General features: G+C 38.6%; 1 protein-coding gene across 4 annotated transcripts in view; it reads left to right on the top strand.

The window, feature by feature from the left end:
• Positions 1-18,852, top strand: part of BBS4 (Bardet-Biedl syndrome 4) — a 54,930-nt gene that overhangs the window by 20,749 nt on the left and 15,329 nt on the right. For 3 of the 4 annotated variants that reach the window (XM_086711163.1, XM_086711161.1, XM_086711162.1), the window contains exons 3-6: positions 12,813-12,892; positions 15,341-15,404; positions 16,788-16,899; positions 17,883-17,955. In XM_086711163.1, the coding sequence (XP_086567289.1) occupies positions 12,813-12,892; positions 15,341-15,404; positions 16,788-16,899; positions 17,883-17,955 (329 nt within the window). Of the gene's footprint in view, positions 1-10,044; positions 10,174-12,812; positions 12,893-15,340; positions 15,405-16,787; positions 16,900-17,882; positions 17,956-18,852 lie in introns of those variants that run through there. The other variant, XM_086711164.1, reaches the window with a different exon arrangement.

The raw sequence follows: 18,852 nt of genomic DNA on the forward strand, positions 1-18,852 counted from the left end.
TCAAGAAAGCTAAATACTCCTTAAATCACCATCCAGTCCAGTGGTAATCATTATTTTCAGTAAATGTGCTTTATTTAGACTTTTATACAGTGTATGTGTATATGTGTATAGGATTATAAGTATACAGTTTACTGTTGTGTAAGTGTTTTATATAAATGGTAACTATCATGTATTTTTCTAGGTTGATATATCTTGGAGGGCTTTCCATGTCAGTAGGTCAAGATCACTTCATTATTCTTAACTATACTGGTTCATAGTACAGATATATTACAGTTTCTTTTCCTTTTCATAGCATTTAAATTGTTTCTGGGGCGCCTGGGTGGCTCAGTCGGTTGAGCATCCGACTTCAGCTCAGGTCATGATCTCGCAGTTTGTGAGTTCGAGCCCCACGTCGGGCTTTGTGCTGACTGCTCAGAGCCTGGAGCCTGCTTCAGATTCTGTATCTCTCAGTCTCTCTCTGTGCCCCTCTCCCACTCGTGCTCTGTCTCTCTCTCAAGAACAAATAAACATTAAAAAAAATTAAAAAGTTAAATTGTTTTTAATTTTTCACTATTTGGTATAATGGCCATCTGGGAAAAGTATGCACACTTAAAATTTTAATAATTCTGCCAAGTTGCTCTACAAAATTACCATTTATATTTTTACTATTAACATGAGTATCTACAGCATATCTCTCCATATTATTTTTATGATGTCCACAAAATAATAGCAGTAAGAAATATGTAATACAGGATTGTAAGAGGGATGTGCTCATCTTTTTCAGACCTTGTTTTACCTGAGTTGCTTTTAGCAGTAAATAACAGAAAATCCAACTCAGTGGCTTAAACGATAAGGAATTTTTTCGGTTAACATAAGAGGAAGTCCAGAATTAGAATGGGCTCTAGGGCTGGTCAAGCAGTTCAGTGACATATGAAGCCCTGAGTTCTTTCTGCCTCTCGTGCCTGTATTTTCCTGAAGTTCAAGCTGCCAGTGGCATTCCGGATCCATTTTCCCAATGCCAGAGATATGGTCTGGCTTCCCATTGTTCTCTTTTAAAAATAAGAAAGGCCTTCTTTCCCCAGAACCTCTTAGGAATACTCTTTTCATTGGATCAGATTGATAGGCCTGCCAGTCTCAGACAAGGGAGATAGGATTACCATTGATTAGTTTAATCAGCTGATAGGGAGTGAATTTTGAGGAGTCCAGGGGTAATCAATGCTGGTTGCAGAGCACAGACGCTCAGATAAGTTAAGTGGTGTATGGATACAGGAGCAAATACGAATGCACAGGAAGCCGTCAGACTCCTCCCTCCAACACAGTGTTTTTAGAAATCAGCTGCTACGATTTCTTGCTTCTGTTTCTGTCATCATCTGCTCTGTCTCTGTTTTTCTCTTTGGGTCTATTCTGACTCTCTGCTTGTAGTGCTGCTATTGATTACTTCTCTTTTACTTTCCTTTGCCTTTTATGATAAAAACATTTTATGTAGTGTAAATATCTGAATCACACATTTTACATTGTACAGGTTTGAGAAATGATTGTGAAGAATAGGATATGAGAAAATAGTTTGTTTTGTATAAAACTTGGTTTAATATTACTCAGTAATTTCTCTTGAATTCTGATGTCAAATTGGGCTGCCAGTAAAGATGGTACAGTAAACTCAAGTTTTGTTCACTCCTACTCCAGATACAGAGCAATAAAGAATAAAATGTAAGTAGCAAGAATATACAAAGCCCACCTGAAGGATAATTATTTTTAGGCAAATAGACTATGAAAGAAAAAGGAAAGGACCCTGGTTTTTATTTTAAAATATAAGTTTATGGTTTTCTGATGAGAAAATCAGTATAACTTCATCATAGAAATTTGGAAAATATAAGGAGGTATAAAGAAAACAGGAAAAATGTCAACCTTAAGATTTAATGAACTTTAATTGGCAAATTAAAAATTAAAGTAGTATTTTGAACAAAAAGCTTTCACATTTCACTGTGAAGTCTTTAGATGTCTTATTAACCTGTAGTTCAGATATTCTCAACCTTGGCAGTATTGACATTTTGGACATGATGAGTTCTTTCCTGTGGGAGAGGTCCTATATATTGTAGGATGTTAACAGCATCCGTATCCTCTACCTAATGCAGGTTAGTAGTGCCCAGTTGTGACAACTGAACATCTCCAGGTATTGCCGTATGTCTCTAGGGTGCAAAATTGTTCCTAGTTGAAAACCATTGCTCTGGTTAAATAAATAGTATGACACTTGAAAATAGAAGGTAGGAAGTTAATAACTTTAACATAAGGAATTCACACAGAAGTTGGATTAACAGGCAGAAAGACTTCATCTGACCAAGCAGTAATTGAAGGCATTTTGACTGAGAAGCTCTGTGTCTGGATTTGGATGTTGTCCCCCAACCACACCCCTCAGCCTGAGAGGCTCATATCCTGGTTTGACTCTAGTCTTGAGGGTAGTGAGTGCCAACTGTGGAAAGGGTAAACAACTTCCTATTTGGGATTTTTGTCCAAATATATCTGGACTTTTTCAAGAACAAGCAACTTCTTATTTGGAATTGTTTATCAGAATTACTTGATGGTTCTGAGAAAATAATATCCTACATGGGGCTACTTAAGTCCTCTTCATTTCTCCTTATGAATGACCTCAGGTGACTTTCCTCTGGCTTTATCCTTTCCTCTGACCTTATCCATCATTGAGGTGAGTGAATTGATTTCCTTCATGGGTATATTTCCTTTCTTAGAGGAATCTCCATTGGAGACCTTTTCCATTTTGGGGTGGCTATAGCCCAGGATGAGTTTTGTCTACAACCTGAGGCAATATATTTACTTGTGAGAAACTTAACTCAGCTTGAGGTTTGCTTTCAGAGTATTTTTTTAATAGAAGAAAAAAAAATTTTTATTGTGGCAAGATCTATGTAACCATTTTTAAGTGTACAGTTCGGTGGCATTAATTATATTCACTATGTTGTACAACCATCACCTTCTATTTCAAAACCTTTTTCATCACCCCAGACAGAAACTATATACCCGTTAAATAATAACTTTCCATTTCCCCCTTACCTCTAACCCCTGCTAACCTCTGTTCTACTTTCTGTCTCTGAATTTGCCCCTTCTAGATGTTTCATATAAGCAGAATCATACAGTATTTGTCTATTTGTGTCTTTTTTATGTTCTCAGGGTTCATCCATGTTGTACAGAATTTCATTCCCTTTTAAGGCTGAATAATATTCCATTGTGTGTATATACCACATTTTGTTTATCAATTTATTTGTTGATGGATATTTGGGTTGCTTCCATAGAGTATTTTTAAGTTGTCAGTAATTCTTAAAACCTTAAGGAATTTAAAGGTTGTGGAGGTTGGGAATGTTACAGATATTCTGGAAATAGGTCATTTCCTATACTATGTGTAACAATTTCTTTTACGGACTAATTACTATCTGTATATTTGGTTCTCAGTAATGATTTTATAGACACATGCTTTAAAAAATTTTTTTGTTAATATTTATTTTTTTGAGAGAGAGTTGGAGTGCAAGTGGGGGAGAGGTAGAGAGAGAGGGAGACACAGAATCTGAAGCAGGCTCCAGGCTCTGAATTGTCAGCACAGAGGCCAATGCAAGGCTTGAACCCACAAACCATGAGATCATGACCTGAGCCAAAGTTGGACACCGACTGAGCCACCCAAGTGTTCCATATAGATACATGCTTTTGACTTCATTAATACATTTCCCTTTTTCTGTGTTTTAGTTCTTGTGTATAGAGAGTTGTAGAGTTAGAAGGTTATTTCGATGTTGTCTAATTTAGTTTACAATCCGCATGAAATTGCTCTCACAGAATCTTTCATTGACAGTTCTCTCACTTTACTGTTTCTACTGTAACAGTGAATGACTTTTATTGATTTGCTTTTTGCTTTTTGAAGGGATAGTTCTCTTGTCTCCATGTATTCAACCCTGTTTTCCTAGTCTATTGTAATCTGGCTTTTGCGCTGCCACTGCACTGATTAAATTGAGCTGAGCATTGGCATCTTTTATTATTGTGGTAAAATATATAGAACATAAAATTTATCATTTTAACCATTTTTAAATATACAGTTCTGTGGCATTAAGTACGTTCACATTGTTCTGCAACTGTCACCACCATCCATCTCCAAACTTTTCCATCTTCTCCAACTGGAACTTTGTACCCATTAAACAATAACTCTCCATTACTCCCTTCCCTCAACACCTGGTAACCACCATTCTACTTTCTTTTTCTTTTTTTCCAGTTTTGTTTTATTTTATTTTATTTTATTTTATTTTATTTTATTTTATTTATTTTATTTAATTTTATTTAATTTTTAATTTTTTCTTTTATTTTAGAGAGAGCAAGAGCACTAGTAGGGGAGAGGGGCAGAGGGAGAGAGAGAAAGGATATCTCAAGCAGGCTCCATGCTCAGCACAGAGCCTGGCACAGTGCTCTATCCCACGACCCTGGGATCACAACCTGAGCCAAAATTAAGAGGCAGATGCTTGGGGCGCCTGGGTGGCTTATTTGATTAAGCGGCTGACTTCAGCTCAGGTCATGATCTCACAGTTCGTGAGTTCAAGCCCCACATCAGACTCTGTGCTGACAGCTCAGAGCCTGGAGCCTGCTTCAGAGTCTGTGTCTCCCTCTCTCTCTGCCCCTCCCCAGCTCTGTCTCTCTCTCTCTCTCTCTCTCTCAAAAATAAACATTAAAAAAAAAAAAAAAAGCAAGTCAGATGCTTAACTGACTGAGCCACCAAGGTACCCCTTCTAGTTTTATTGAGTTATAATTGACATATAACATTGTATTGATTTTAGGTGTACGATATGATGATTTGATAGATACGTATATTGCAAAATGATACCGCAATAAGTTTAGTTAAAATCTATCACCTCGTATAATTACGGAATTTTTGTGTATATTTGTGTGTGATGAGAGCTTTTAAGATCTCATCTCTTAGCAACTTTCAGTTGAGTTACTTGAGTCACTATGCTGTACATTACATCCCAGAACTTATTTGTCATATAACTGAACGTTTACACCTTTTGACTCCCTTTATGCATTTTGCCCACCCTCCACTCCTACCTCTGGTAACCACCAATCTGTACTCTATGAGTTCAATTTTTTTTTTTTTTAGATTCCACATATCAATGCGATCATGCAGTATTTATCTTTCTCAATGACTTTATTTGACTTAACGTGTACAAGGTCAATCTATTTCACAAATGGAAGAACTTTCCTTCTTTTTTACGGCTGAATAACATTCCTGGTGTGTATGTTTGTGTGTGTGTATCACATTTTCTTTATTCAACATCATTCTATTTTCTGTCTCTATGAATTTGCTTAGGTATACCTCGTATAAGTGGAATCATATAATATTTTTCCTTTGTGTCTGGCTTATTATATTTAGCGATGTATACCTTCAAGGTTCATCCATGTTGTAGCAGGTGTTGGAATTGTATTCCTTTTTAAGGCTGAATAATATTCCATTGTATGTATATACCACATTTGGTTTATCCATTCAGCTGTTGATATTTGAGTTGCTTCCACTTTCTGGCTATTGTCAGTAACACTGCTATGAACATGGTGTACAAGTGTCTGTTTGAATCCCTGTTTTAATTTCATTTTTCTTAATTATTTTTTTCTTTCCCTTTCTTTCTTTCTTTCTTTCTTTCTTTCTTTCTTTCTTTCTTTCTTTCTTTCTTTCTTTCTTTCTTTTCCTTTCTTGCTTCTTTCCCTTCCTTCCTTCCTTCCTTCCTTCCTTCCTTCCTTCCTTCCTTCCTTCTTTCTCTTCCTTCCTTCCTTCCTTAGTAGTCCAGCTTTTTATTGAATATGTTACAAAAAGGTTTAGTCAAATAGACCAAAGCCCATGTTATCAGACTCCTCAGGTTCTTCCCTCCTTGCTTCACTTCTCCTCAGCTGAGGCAGCTGTAGTGGAGGGGGCAGGGTTTCCTGCTGGGGCAGGTCCACCACCCTTTCACTGCAGATGAGGCTTCCATGTTGACGATGGCGAGAGCCTCTGCACACAAGCCTGGTCAGAAAGGTCCAGCACTTACTTTGGCTGCATTGAGAACATTCATCTTATCTCTGTAACTGTTACCTCATCATTGTGCAGGATGAGGGGCCAGTAGATGCAGGTGAAAGTGTTGGGCTGGCAGCTGGCGGCCAGGCTATTCACAGCATGAAGTGAGGGCTTTACCCCAACATGGCCTTAGCTTCCTTGGAAGGACCAAGCACCTTAGCAGCAAATGCAGAAACAGGCTCCCTTCTTTCATTTCTTTTGGGTATCTACTCAGAGTGGAGGTGCTGGACCATATACTATTGTTTGATTTTTTTGAGGAACAATGCTAAGTTTTAAATGGAAGTGCTAATAAGATCTACAAATCTTAAGTGCCCAGATTTTGAATTTTTTTGAAAGTTTATTTATTTTGAGAGAGAGAGAGGGAGAGAGAGAATCCCAAGCAGGCTCTGCACTATCAGTGCACGGAGCCTGATATGGGGCTCAAACTCAACAAACCTGTGAGATAATGACCTGAGCCGAAATCAAGAATTGGATGCTTAACCAACTGAGCCAGCCAGGCACCCCATTGAATTTTGACACATACATATACTCATGTAATCATCACTCAGATCATTTTCATCACCCAGAAAGTTTCCTCGTGCCCCTTTACAGTCAGTCCTCCCTTCAGTTCTCTAGAGGGGGCTATTCTGATTTCTGTCCCTGTAAATTAATTTTGTGTGTGCTTGAACTTCATACAGAGGGAATCATATGATATGTACTGTGTACCTTTTGGTATCTTTTCCTCAACATAGTGTTTTTGAGATTCATCCATGTTGCAATAATGTATCAGTAGTTTATTTTTTTAAAGTACTGTATAATGTGTCATTGTATAAATGAATATACCATTTTATCCATTCTCCTATTGGTGAACATTTGTGTTGTTTCCAGATTTTGACTATCATGTAAAAGCTTCTGTGAACATTCATTTACACATCTCTGTGTGTGTGTGTGTGTGTGTGTGTGTGTGTGTGTGTGTGTGTGTGTGTGTGGTAGGTGTTTTCATTTCTCTACAGTAAGTACCTAGGGAATGGAATTGCTGGGCCATATATAAAGTATATATTTTAATTTTATGAGAGACTGCCAAAGTGGTTGTGTAATTGTACTGTCCCACCAGCAATTGAGATTTCTGATTGCCCTGAATTTTTACTAACATTTGTTACTCTCAGTCTTTTTCATATTAGACATGCTGGTAGATATGTTGTAGTATCTTATTATGACTTTAATTTGCATTGTCCTTATGACTAAGTGAGCTGAACGCTTTTTCATATACTTGTCATTTCTTTTGTGAAAGAAATATTAAGGTTTTTGCTTGTTTTATTTTTAATTTTTTTTATTTGTATTTTAATGTTTCTGTATTTTTTGAGAGAGAGAGAGAGAGAGAGAGCCTGAGTGAGCATGGGGTAGGGGCAGAGAGAGAGGGAGACACAGAATCTGAAGCAGGCTCCAGGCTCTGAGCTATGATGATCGCGTAGAGCCTTACATGGGGCTTGAACTCATGGACCGCAAAATCATGACCTGAGCTGAAGTCGGATGCTTAACTGACTGATCCACCCAGGTGCCCCTTAACCTGTTCACTGCATTGAAGTCCCTCTGTTGTAAATTCTCAAGTGGTTTTTATGGTCCCTTGTTAGACCCTGACAGATAATCACAGAGCTCAAGTAAAAAAAATATCTTACATTTACATTTGTTTCAAGATGTGTCATCTTTCTTTTCTTTTAATTCCAGTGTACGTGTACAGTGTTAATGTTAATTTCAGGTGTACAATATAGCGATTGGACAATTCCATATATTACTCAGTGCTCAACAAAACAAGTGTACTCTTGGTGTACCAGGGTGGCTCAGTCGCTTGTGTCTGACTTTGGCTCAGGTCATGATCTTGCAGTTTGTGGGTTTGAGCCTGGCATTGGGCTCTCTGCTGTCAGCGTGGAGCCTGCTTTGGATCCTCTGTTCCATTTTCTCTCTGCCCCTCCCCCACTCTCACTGCCTGGCTCTCAAAAATAGACATTTCAAAAATTAAAAGTATTTATTTAGAGAGAGAGCGTTAGTGTCAGCAGGGAGGGTCAGAGAGAGGGAGAGAGAGAATCCCAAGTGGGCTCAGAGCCTGATGTGGGGCTCTGTTTCACAAAAGATCATAACCTGAGCCAAAATCAGGAGTCAGATGCTTAACCAGCTAGGTCACTCAGGCATCCCAAGATAAATGTACTCTTAATACTCTTTACCTATTTCCCTATTCCCCCACCCCCTCCCCTTTGGTCTATCCATTTGCTCTCTGTTAAGAGTTTGTTTTTTGGTTTCTCTTTTTTTCCCTTTGTTTGTTTTGTTTCTTAAATTCTACATATGAGTGAAATCATAGTATTTGTCTTTTTCTGACTGACTTATTTCACTTAGCATTATACTTTCTATATCCATCCATGTTGTTACAAATGGTAAAATTTCATCTTTTTTATGGCTGAGTAATATTTCATTGCATATATGTACCACATCTTCTTTATCCATTGATGGACACTTGGGCTGCTTCCATATCTTAGCTATTGTAAATAATGCTGCCATAAACATAGGGATGCATATCTCTTCAAATTAGTCTTTTTTTGTATTCTTTGGGTAAATACCCAGTAGTACAGTTACTGAATCATATGGTAGTTCTATTTTTAATTTTTGGAGGAACCTCCGTAGTGTCTCCTACAGTGGCTGCACCAGTTTTTATTCCCATGAACAGTGCATGAGGGTTCCATTTTCTCTACATCCTCATCAGCACTTGTTTTGTTGTTTCTTGTGTTGTTGATTCTGACAGGTGTGAGGTGATATCTCATTGTGGTTTTGATTTGCATCTCCCTGATGATGAGTGAAGTTTAACATTTTTTCATGTGTTGGTTGGCCACATGTATGTCTTTCTTGGAGAAATGACTGTTCATGTCTTTTGCCCATTTTTTAAATTGGATTATTTCTTTGGTGTTGAGTTGTATAAGTTCTTTATGTATTTTGTATACTAACCCCTTATTGGATATATCATTTGCAAATATCGTCTCCATTTCAGTAGATTGTCTTTTAGTTTTGTTAATTTCCTTTGCTGTCCAGAAGCTTTTTTATTTGGATGTAGTCCCAGTAGTTTCTTTTTACTTTTGTTTTCTTTACCTCAGGAGAAGACTTGTTGTATCTTTTGATGTCCCAAATTGAGATAGTAAAGTGTTAGAAGTCCTGTTATAACATGAAGAAATTAACATTTATTGAATGGCCACTTTCAGATTTTTCGTAGTTCTCCAGTGAAAACTACAGAGGGAAAAATGGAGGCCCAGAGAAGATAAATAACTTGCTGTAGGTCCCAGAGAAGGCTGGTATTGAATCAGGATGGGAATTCTACATATAAAAACCATGCGTGATGTGTCTGCTTATCCGGGAAGAGATCCTTTACCAAAGAAGGGTTCATTTATAATGTACTTCTAAAAGTCTTAGTTATTTTAGAAGATTTTTCAGCTAAGAATTCAAGGCACAATAATTTTCTGCTCAGCTTTCATTTTTCTGGTATGTTATTCCCTAGCACTGATCAAAGTTTAAGATAAAAATTTGAGTCAGGGCCATTACTAAGAGACTTTGGCCCCTAGGACAAATTACAAGGGAGAAGAATTCTTGTACTGTTATGTTTATTTGGTTGTGTAATTGTTTAAGATAGAAGTCTGGTGTATCCTTAGAGGGGAAAGAAAGAGGAGAGATGTCACAAAAGAGTAGAATGGGGGCAGGAGAATAGAAGGGCCAAGGGAGTATGGTTGCCAGGTTGCCAGCTTTCCACCCCTACTGCCTCAGTGATGGTGGAGGGGCAGGGTGGGAACTGGAGATAGGAATGAGGTGCAGCGGCTGAAAGGCATTACCTTGTCTTCATCTCATCAGCCGGCCACCTGACCTCTGTGATAATAGAGGCTCCTGAAGTGTAGCATCAGAGATGACTGCCCTGCTCTGCTGTAAAATAGAGGAGGCTGTGCTTTGCCTTTACATGTCTATCTTTTTTTTAGAGGATCTTTCACATAGGTAGTTGTCATAATACTTGGTGAAAGCATGTAAGAACCAGTACCCCTGTTTGTAGCGGGAATTGGAGTGAGCAATGATTTGGGATACAAGAAATTCAACTTACACATTTACAGGTAAAATTCTAACATAGACTCAAGACTTACAGACTCTAGGGATTTCTAAGGCATCCAGAATTCCCTCATCTTAGAAAATAAATAATAGTGCAGATAATAAAAATAATAGCAGCGACAGCTAACACTTGTGTAGAGCTTAACTGTATGCCAGAATTTGAACCTCTTTATATATATTGTTATTCAGTCCTCACAACTCTGTGAGGATATTTTATTCCTTGACCTTCCTATTTAAATGTGTAACCCCTTACCTGTACTCCTTGTCCTTCTCTGCTTTTGTAGAAAAATATCACTCCTATAAAACTCACTTTATTATCATCTGCCCCTTCTGTTAGCACTCTCTGACTTACCCCCAATCCTGTCCCCACTGATTTAAGGCAGGAGGTCAGTTTGGTTCACTTTTGTATTGTCAATGCCTAGAATAGGACCTGGCACATGGTAGGTGCTCAGGGAATATTTGTTGAATGAATGAATGAATGAGTCTCTATTTTATAGATGAGGAAACTATATTTCCCAAGATCACACAGTTAGAAATAGGACAGTGAAATTCCAGTCTTTGATGAAGCTAGAATTCTCTTAGCTTTTAGACAAATTATATCTCCAGGAGTGTGAAATGACCTTTAAGCCAGATTTGGCGATGGCTTCCCTTCTTTTAATCCCTAGGTTTGCATTTCATGGGCCTCTGGGCTCTTAAATTATCTTACAGATTGAATATTTTTTTCCTCCGTTCTTTATCCAGGAAAAACAAAAAATTACTCATCTTTTATTGTGAAATTTTAAAAATAGCAAAACTCTGATTTACATTTTATGAATTTTGTCTATAGCCTGAAGCTGTAGAAGCAATGATACTTAGTCATATTTTAAACTCAAAGGGTTCAGTGTCTCCTTTCACTCTTTCCCTTCAGGGGGCATGTGACAGAGGAATAGGCCATACAAATGAGACTTGGCCCAAGATTACTCAGTAATCCGCTTGCCCCAGAACTATTCATCATGGTGTATTTCTTTACCCACTTGACATGTGTGCACGAGCACCCACACCCATCTCTAAACTTGGTGATCAGTATGGCCTTTTGTAGGAAATTTAATTCTGGAAGTGGTTAGGCAGAACATGAAAGGCTAAGATCTGACAGTTGAGGGAGCTTAAGGAAAGAAGGAAGGAAACAGAAGTCATCAGAGAATCTCAACTAGGAAGAAGGGCAGTCCCACTCAGAGTGTGGGTTTTTGGAAGGTGAAGAGTATAGTGCTGTTGAACACTTTACCTTCTTTTCCTTTTGGCATATGAAACTATACCCATTCTTTCTGTCACAATTTTACCTTGTAAATTCCATTGACAATCCCTGTTCTTGGGAAGGACTAAGCAGCAATACTTTGTTATTGTGTTCTGACACCATTAACTCGGGGTCACAGGAAACTTCTTTTCCTTCCTGTTATATTATGGACCTATAAGTGTTAGCTTTTGCCTTGATGTATCTCCTAAGATTCTGGAACAGAATGATTACAAATAATTAGAAATCATTTCCATCTTGTTTCCTGCTATTCCCTTTCTTTTATGTTTTTAAAAGGGAATATCTCAAATATATATTAAAGTGCATTAAAAAATACAAGCATCTGTGTACTCACTGGCCAGATTTAACAAATTAAAAAAATGTAGTTATGTATACTTTAGAGATTTTTATTCTTTTTTGAGAAATGAAAGCATTAATGAGCTGAAGTCCCTCCTTTTTAACTTTCCTCCCACCCCGTTCCTCACAACTATTCTGAGGTTGGTGTGAACCCTTCTCTTTCTTTCATAGAAAAATAATTTCTTTTTTTTTTTATTTTTATTTATTTAAAAAAAAATTTCTTTTTTCAACGTTTATTTATTTTTGGGACAGAGAGAGACAGAGCATGAACGGGGGAGGGGCAGAGAGAGGGAGACACAGAATCGGAAACAGGCTCCAGGCTCTGAGCCATCAGCCCAGAGCCTGATGCGGGGCTCGAACTCCCGGACCGCGAGATCGTGACCTGGCTGAAGTCGGATGCTTAACCGACTGCGCCACCCAGGCGCCCCAATAGAAAAATAATTTCTTAACGAATTTTTACCCATATTTTTAATCCTTTGAATTCGAAGGATAGTAACTCATTTTATGGTTTATCATGAATCATTTTCAGTGGCTCAAATAGATTTTTTTGGTCATTGTTGCCTTCTCATTCCTGGACAACAGTATAATGTTTTACCTTGTTATTGCTAGGACCATATTTAACTCTTTTTGGTCCTCTGATCTATCAGATGGGATGTTAACTGTGTTACGTATTTTTTTGTTGGTAACGTTCCTGAAATATTTCTTAGAAATTCTTCGTATTCACCTTCAGTAACCAGGGAGAGAGAGAGAAGTAACAAAAGAATTATTTTATTTTTTTCAGGCCAAGTTACCATTTGAGAAACTGACAGTATGAGCCACAAAAAACTGAGAAGCCTATATTCAATGTGTAATAGTAGGACAAATATCTATTAGTTTAAAAACCTGTACATTCTTGTGGTCAACAGCATGAAGAATTTAATGCAATACCGCCATAGGCTTATGGTTAAATGTGAGCACGATGCTAAAGGAGAAAATCTAACAATGGCTATTATGTTTGTTTTGTCAAAATATGCTCACCAGCTCAAGAGTTTCCTATTTTGGAGAAGCAGAACTGGTTGATACATCTTCACTATATACGGAAGGATTATGAAGCATGCAAGGTGAGAGATTGTAATGACAGAGACCATGAGAGGCAGGCTTTGGTTAGATAGCTAACAATTGTGGCTCTTAAATCCCACTAATAATGTATGAATTCCTGTTTCCCCACACTGTGTATATTGGTTAGCTTTTGCTAGGATAATGCTGTTAACAACCTCAAAATTTCAGTGGCTTCTAACAGCAGACATTTAATTATTGCTCATGGGCCTCCAGATTGGCTGTGGGTTGGTTGGGCCTGACTACAGGCTGGGGGTCAGATTCACGTGTGCTCCATGTGTCTTCTCATTTCAAGACCAGGGTAAAGGAGCAGCCGCTCTCTGGGACTTGTTGGTCTCATGGTGAATGGCCAGTGTTCAACACAGCGTAGTATTTAACTTTCTCATCTCTGGATAGGTGAAAAATGGTATTTCATTGAGTTTTATAATTCTCTTATTTTGATGAACTTGATCATCATTTGTATATTTAAAAACGATTTGTATTTCCTTTTTCTCTAAACTATATCTTTGGAAACATACTATACATGTTATATACTTGCTGGCAGACAATAGTAGTAACATGCAAAATATATCCTTGAAACTGTCTTATGGCATTTGGAACTTTGTCATGTTTCTAAGGTTATAGTTTTAAAGTTTTACCCATGGCATTTGTACCTATGGCAATGTACAGAACTAGAAATGGTTAGTACCAGTATGAATCTTAAAAGGGTTCTTTCTTTCCTTTTGTGATACTACTATCCTTTTCTTTTTTCCCTTTTCCTGTTGTTTTTTTTTTTAAGTTTATTTATTTATTTTGAGAGAGAGAGGAGAGACCATTTTGAGAGAGACAGGAGAGGAGGGGGAGAGAGAGAGAGGGAGAGACAATCCCTTGTAGATTACAGTGCAGAGCCTGACCTGGGGCTCAATCTCATGAACTGTGAGATCCTGACCTGAGCTGAAATCAAGAGTCAGATGCTTAATCCACTGAGCTACCTAGGCACTCCCCCTTTTCCTTTTTTGACAACTTTCTCTGTTTCCTGTTTTTGGCATCTCTTCCTTGTTTATTTCTTAAGCATTGGAGATGTTCCTAGGTCCTATCCTTGGCCCCTTTCTCAGCTCATTTCACACACCTCTTCCTGATCTTCAAACTAATCTGATACCTACTAATGCTTCACAAGTATTTCAAATTCAGCTCTTCTGTAGCTGAGTTTATCTGCTTTCCTCCAAACCTATTCCTTCTCTTGTACCCTGTCTCGGGGCTAGGTACCATCATTCACTCATCTGTCTGTCAGGCTCCCCTGACCCATTTTTCCTAATATAATATAGATAATCATTAAGTTTTGGTGATCCTTGTTTACTATCTCTTGAAATTGTCCACTTCATTCCCTCTCCATGCCTTAGTTAATTCCCATAATTTTTGTTTAAATTATCACAGGAATTCTTATACCGATCTTGCCTCCTTTCCATCTGTTTTCATCAGTGCTTCCAAAATGACTTCTCTATAGAGCAAATTGAATCAGGTTACCTCCTGTTTAAAACTTACCAAGATTCTCCCATTGCTCTCAACATTTTTAGCCTGGCGTTTGAGGCCCTTCTCTCTCGGACTCTCTCAGTCATCTCGGCTTCTCCTCCACCCGCTGCCAACACAGGATTTGAAACTGTTTACTCCAGAAAGCCTTCTTTGATTCTCTAAGTTAGACTCAGGTGCTCCTATAGCATCCCAAGCTTAGCCTGTCACGGGACAAGGAAGAACCTGTGTTTTGCTCATCAGAGAGCCCCTAGCATCTATAATGGTGCCTGAAAATCTTCCTATTCCCCTTAGCTTGCCTAGTAAGATTCTAGACAGGGGTTGACAGACTTTTTCTGTAGGGGCCAGATAGTAAATATTTTGGACTTTGTCGGCCACAGTCTCTTTCATATTCTTCATCTTCTCTCTCTCTCTGTCTCTCTCTTTTTTTTTATAACCCTTTAAAATAGGAAAATACTCTTAGCTTGAGAGCTGTACAAAAATAGCCCGTTTGGCTCAGATTTGGCCTATGGGCCATAGTTTGCTGACCCCTGTTCTATAGTAAGTAACCATAAAAGAGTTGAGATTTAAAAAAATTCCAAGTGAACATTATTAGTAATTATTTATATACTAGATTTCTTATATATGCTCCTTGTCCACCTCTACTTTTCTTTAAAACACTTTAGGACACTGGGGCGCCTGGGTGGCTCAGTTGGTTAAGCGTCTGACTTCAGCTCAGGTCATGATCTCACAGTTTGTGGGTTTGAGCCCCGCGTCAGGCTCTGTGCTATTAGCTCAGAGCCTGGAGCCTGCTTTGGATTCATTCTGTGTCTCCCTCTCTCTCTGCCCGTCCCCAACTTGCACTCTTTCTCTCTCAAAAATAAATAAACATTAAAAAAAAATTAAAACAAAAAATCCACTTCAGGACACCTAACTATGACTTACAAGTATTTTTCTTCCTCTTTCAGGCTGTTATCAAAGAGCAGCTTCAGGAGACTCAGGGGTTATGTGAATATGCTATCTATGTCCAAGGTAAGACATAGTTCTCTTCTTGCTACAGAAATGCATTCTTGGCCTGGGTTTCAAAAGAAGAGCAAACAACTTATGAAACACTTTAAATTCAAATGTTCTACAAAGATCTTATTCAGTATTATGTTTTTTGAAATCAGAACATAATTCTTATGCTGGATTTGACCTCAGAAATGACTAGTTCTGTTAGAAAAAATTTGCTGCCGTTCTTTCCCCCTTTTCCAGTGTCTGGCTGATGTTTTCAGAATGGATGTTAGGGTCCCTGCCTCAGGCAGCAGCTTCAAGCCCAGAAGGGCTTTTGGAACTGTCCTTTGTAGTCAGGCTAGAGAAGATGACGGAAGCCTTGAGGATTTTTTATGAGGGCGTTAGGATGAAGAGAAGAAGCCTAGAGGTATACAGGATGAGGTGGAAAGTAGATGAAATTCATCAGAAACCAAATACAGGAACCACTGACTCTTTGGTATAAATGAACAGTTTTGTTTACCACTCAGTGGATTGGTAGTCTTCAGATTAATATGTAATTTTATGACATTTGCAGGATACTTGACACATCTAGGACATCATGGCAAGAAAAGTGCTCTTTTATTCCCAGTATTACAGGTGCCAGACTCGCAGTGCCTCATAATACTTAAACATGAAAATTCTTCTGAAAACTCAGGCCTGGGAAAAATTACTGATTCCAATAGGTTGCGTTACTGAAAATCAAGTCTGAAATATTAGTGCATTCTTGGCCAGAATCTTTTTGATTTCACTTGTCCTGTTTGGGTGTACTCTGGAAACTACTGGATGGAAGTCTGAATTATGATAAATAGAGTGTTTGACAGGGAAGACCAGGAATGTTCTTATTATGAAGAATTTGTGGGATAACTTTCAAGGCACCTATCTGCATGGTGGGTACTGGGTAGAGGGGCAGGTAGGTTTGAGATACCTTATTTTTTTTTTTTTTACTTTAAAAAAAAAAATTTTTTTTTAATGTTTATTTATTTTTTGAGACAGAGAGAGACAGAGCATGAATGGGGGAGGGTCAGAGAGAGGGAGACACAGAATCTGAAACAGGCTCCAGGCTCTGAGCTGTCAGCACAGAGTCCAATGCGGGGCTCGAACTCACAGACTGCGAGATCATGACCTGAGCCGAAGTTGGCCGCTCAACTGACTGAGCCACCCAGGCACCCCTGAGATACCTTATTTTAAAAAGTTTTAGATTGTCAGCAACTCTGCTGCTTGTTTCAGCCTACCTGAGGTCTGAGCTGATTGTATTAAAGATACAATTATCCAAAAGATTTCTTTGGTATGATTTCTTACTCCTCCTTCTTCAGTTTTTCTGATACCAGACTCTGTTCTTCCTAGAATGTGATGAGTTTTTTCTGTGTTTTCTATCCTTGGCAGCATTAATATTTCGCCTGGAAGGAAATATCCAAGAATCCCTAGAACTCTTTCAGACGTGCGCTGTTCTCAGCCCTCAGTGTGCTGATAACCTCAAGCAGGTGGCCAGATCTTTGTGAGTATTTGTTGCCTCAGAAGTCCTGGGCACTCACAGAGAATGATGTAAAATGCATTCTCAGGCCGAGCCTGCTTCTGACAGCCTGATCAACCTGATACGTAGAGGGAGAGTGGCTTAGTAGATATATGGGGATCCCCTTTGAAGAGTGGATTAATTTTGAAACTTGAGAAAATAAGTCAACAAGTATAAAGGAGTTGAGTATTTTAAACATTGTATAGTCTAGTTTGATGGGGGGAACACTGATACTGTTTATCATATAAATAGGGACATCTTGTGCCCTCAGTCCCCTAATCTTACTGGCAACCCATGGAATGTTTTTCATGTACTGTTCCAACACTTGGTATAATACTTGACATAGTAAGTTTCAGTAAGTGTTTGTTGAGTGAATGCCCTAATGGTGCCTCCATGCAAGCAACCTCCAAAGTCTTTCTAAGCTGATGGGTACACTATTTTTCTACTCTGGAGCTGTAAAGTGTCCCATGGGGTTTCTACCCCCACTTTCTTACCTACCTTGTCATTCATACTTGCACTTCCTTTGTATAGAGCCCGGTTTGCCTTTGCCTCCCTCCAGAATCAAGGTTGAGGAAAGAGATTTAGTCTTGGAAGGGAAGGGCATGTCCCTATAATAGACGGTGATAATAAATGATGGCAGCTCCTGTTTAACTGGTATATATACCAGTTTGTTTCTTCTTTGTTCTACATGTGTGGTACATTGTGGAAAATAAATTACAGAAGACTTTCACTAAAAGTGGTGTAGAATGAGGCCAAGACCCTGGAATAGCTATCAGTGCAGTCCCTACCAAAAGAGCTTCTGTGACTGATAGAGACCAGCCTCACCGGCCAAAACAGCACAGCCAGCTAATAAGGCAGGGGCTTCCAGATTTCTCTGCTGGATAGAATGTGAGTCAAATGGGGGACTAGTGGAGTTAGTCCTGTAAAACTTTTAGTTAACAATTACAGAAAATGTATTTCTCCCATAGATTTCTTTTGGGAAAACATAAAGCTGCCATTGAAGTATATAATGAAGCAGCTAAACTTAACCAGACAGATTGGGTAAGTAGAGTACTTTAAAGTTCTTTGTTATTAGTGACCTGCTGATGGTTCCATTTGTCATATGGCTGTCTTGTTACTGTTACTGAATTCCTACATGCCCCAAATGTCTTTATTTTATCCTCACACTTGATTGATGATTTAGCTAAGTATAAGATCAAAAACCAAACCATGTTTCCTCATAACTTAGCAGACATTGCTGCATGGTTTTCTGGCAGTCTGTTACCAGTCTGCTACTTGTTGATTAACTCCACTTTCCTCTCTAGAAGCTTCGAGGATTTTCTCTTTATCATTGGAGTTCTGAAATATCAATAATACTGTGTAAAAGTGTTACTCCCCCCCCCCACCCCCATCCCCATCTGTGGACACTAAGTTGGCTTTCACTCTGAAGATCCTTGCCCTGTTTTGGGTCAGGGACATTTTCTTTGAGTAGTTCTTTGATTTTCTTCTCCTCCATTGTCTCTTTGTTAGGGATTGTAACTGCAACAGAAATTTTGATTGAACATTGGCTTTGCGAATTAGGGGTTTATTTTTTGTCATGAAATACATACCAGGTAAGTAGTTGCCAACATTGACTGGGTGGTCCAAGGACGTCAAAGCTGAGGTTTTTTCTTCATGGTCATAAGACGTCTACTGCAGCTCCAACATCACATCATCATTCCAGGCAGAGAGAAAAAACAAGCAACGAAGAGAAAAAGATATAGCCTGTATTAGGAAAGCACAGCTTTCCCAAAAATCCCCAAAAGACTGCCACTTGTGTCATATCAACTATCCCCCTTTTAAGGAAGACTGGGAAATGTAGTTTTTTCGTTGGACACATTGACACTCTGAACAAAATTAGGGTCTGTTAGTAACGAAAATGAGGAGAGTGGGTATTAACGAGTGGCATCTGCCACACTG

The sequence above is a fragment of the Puma concolor genome, chromosome B3 (assembly GCF_028749965.1).
Source record: "Puma concolor isolate L17-30 chromosome B3, mPumCon1.1.hap2, whole genome shotgun sequence".
NCBI classification, from domain to species: Eukaryota; Metazoa; Chordata; class Mammalia; order Carnivora; family Felidae; genus Puma; species Puma concolor.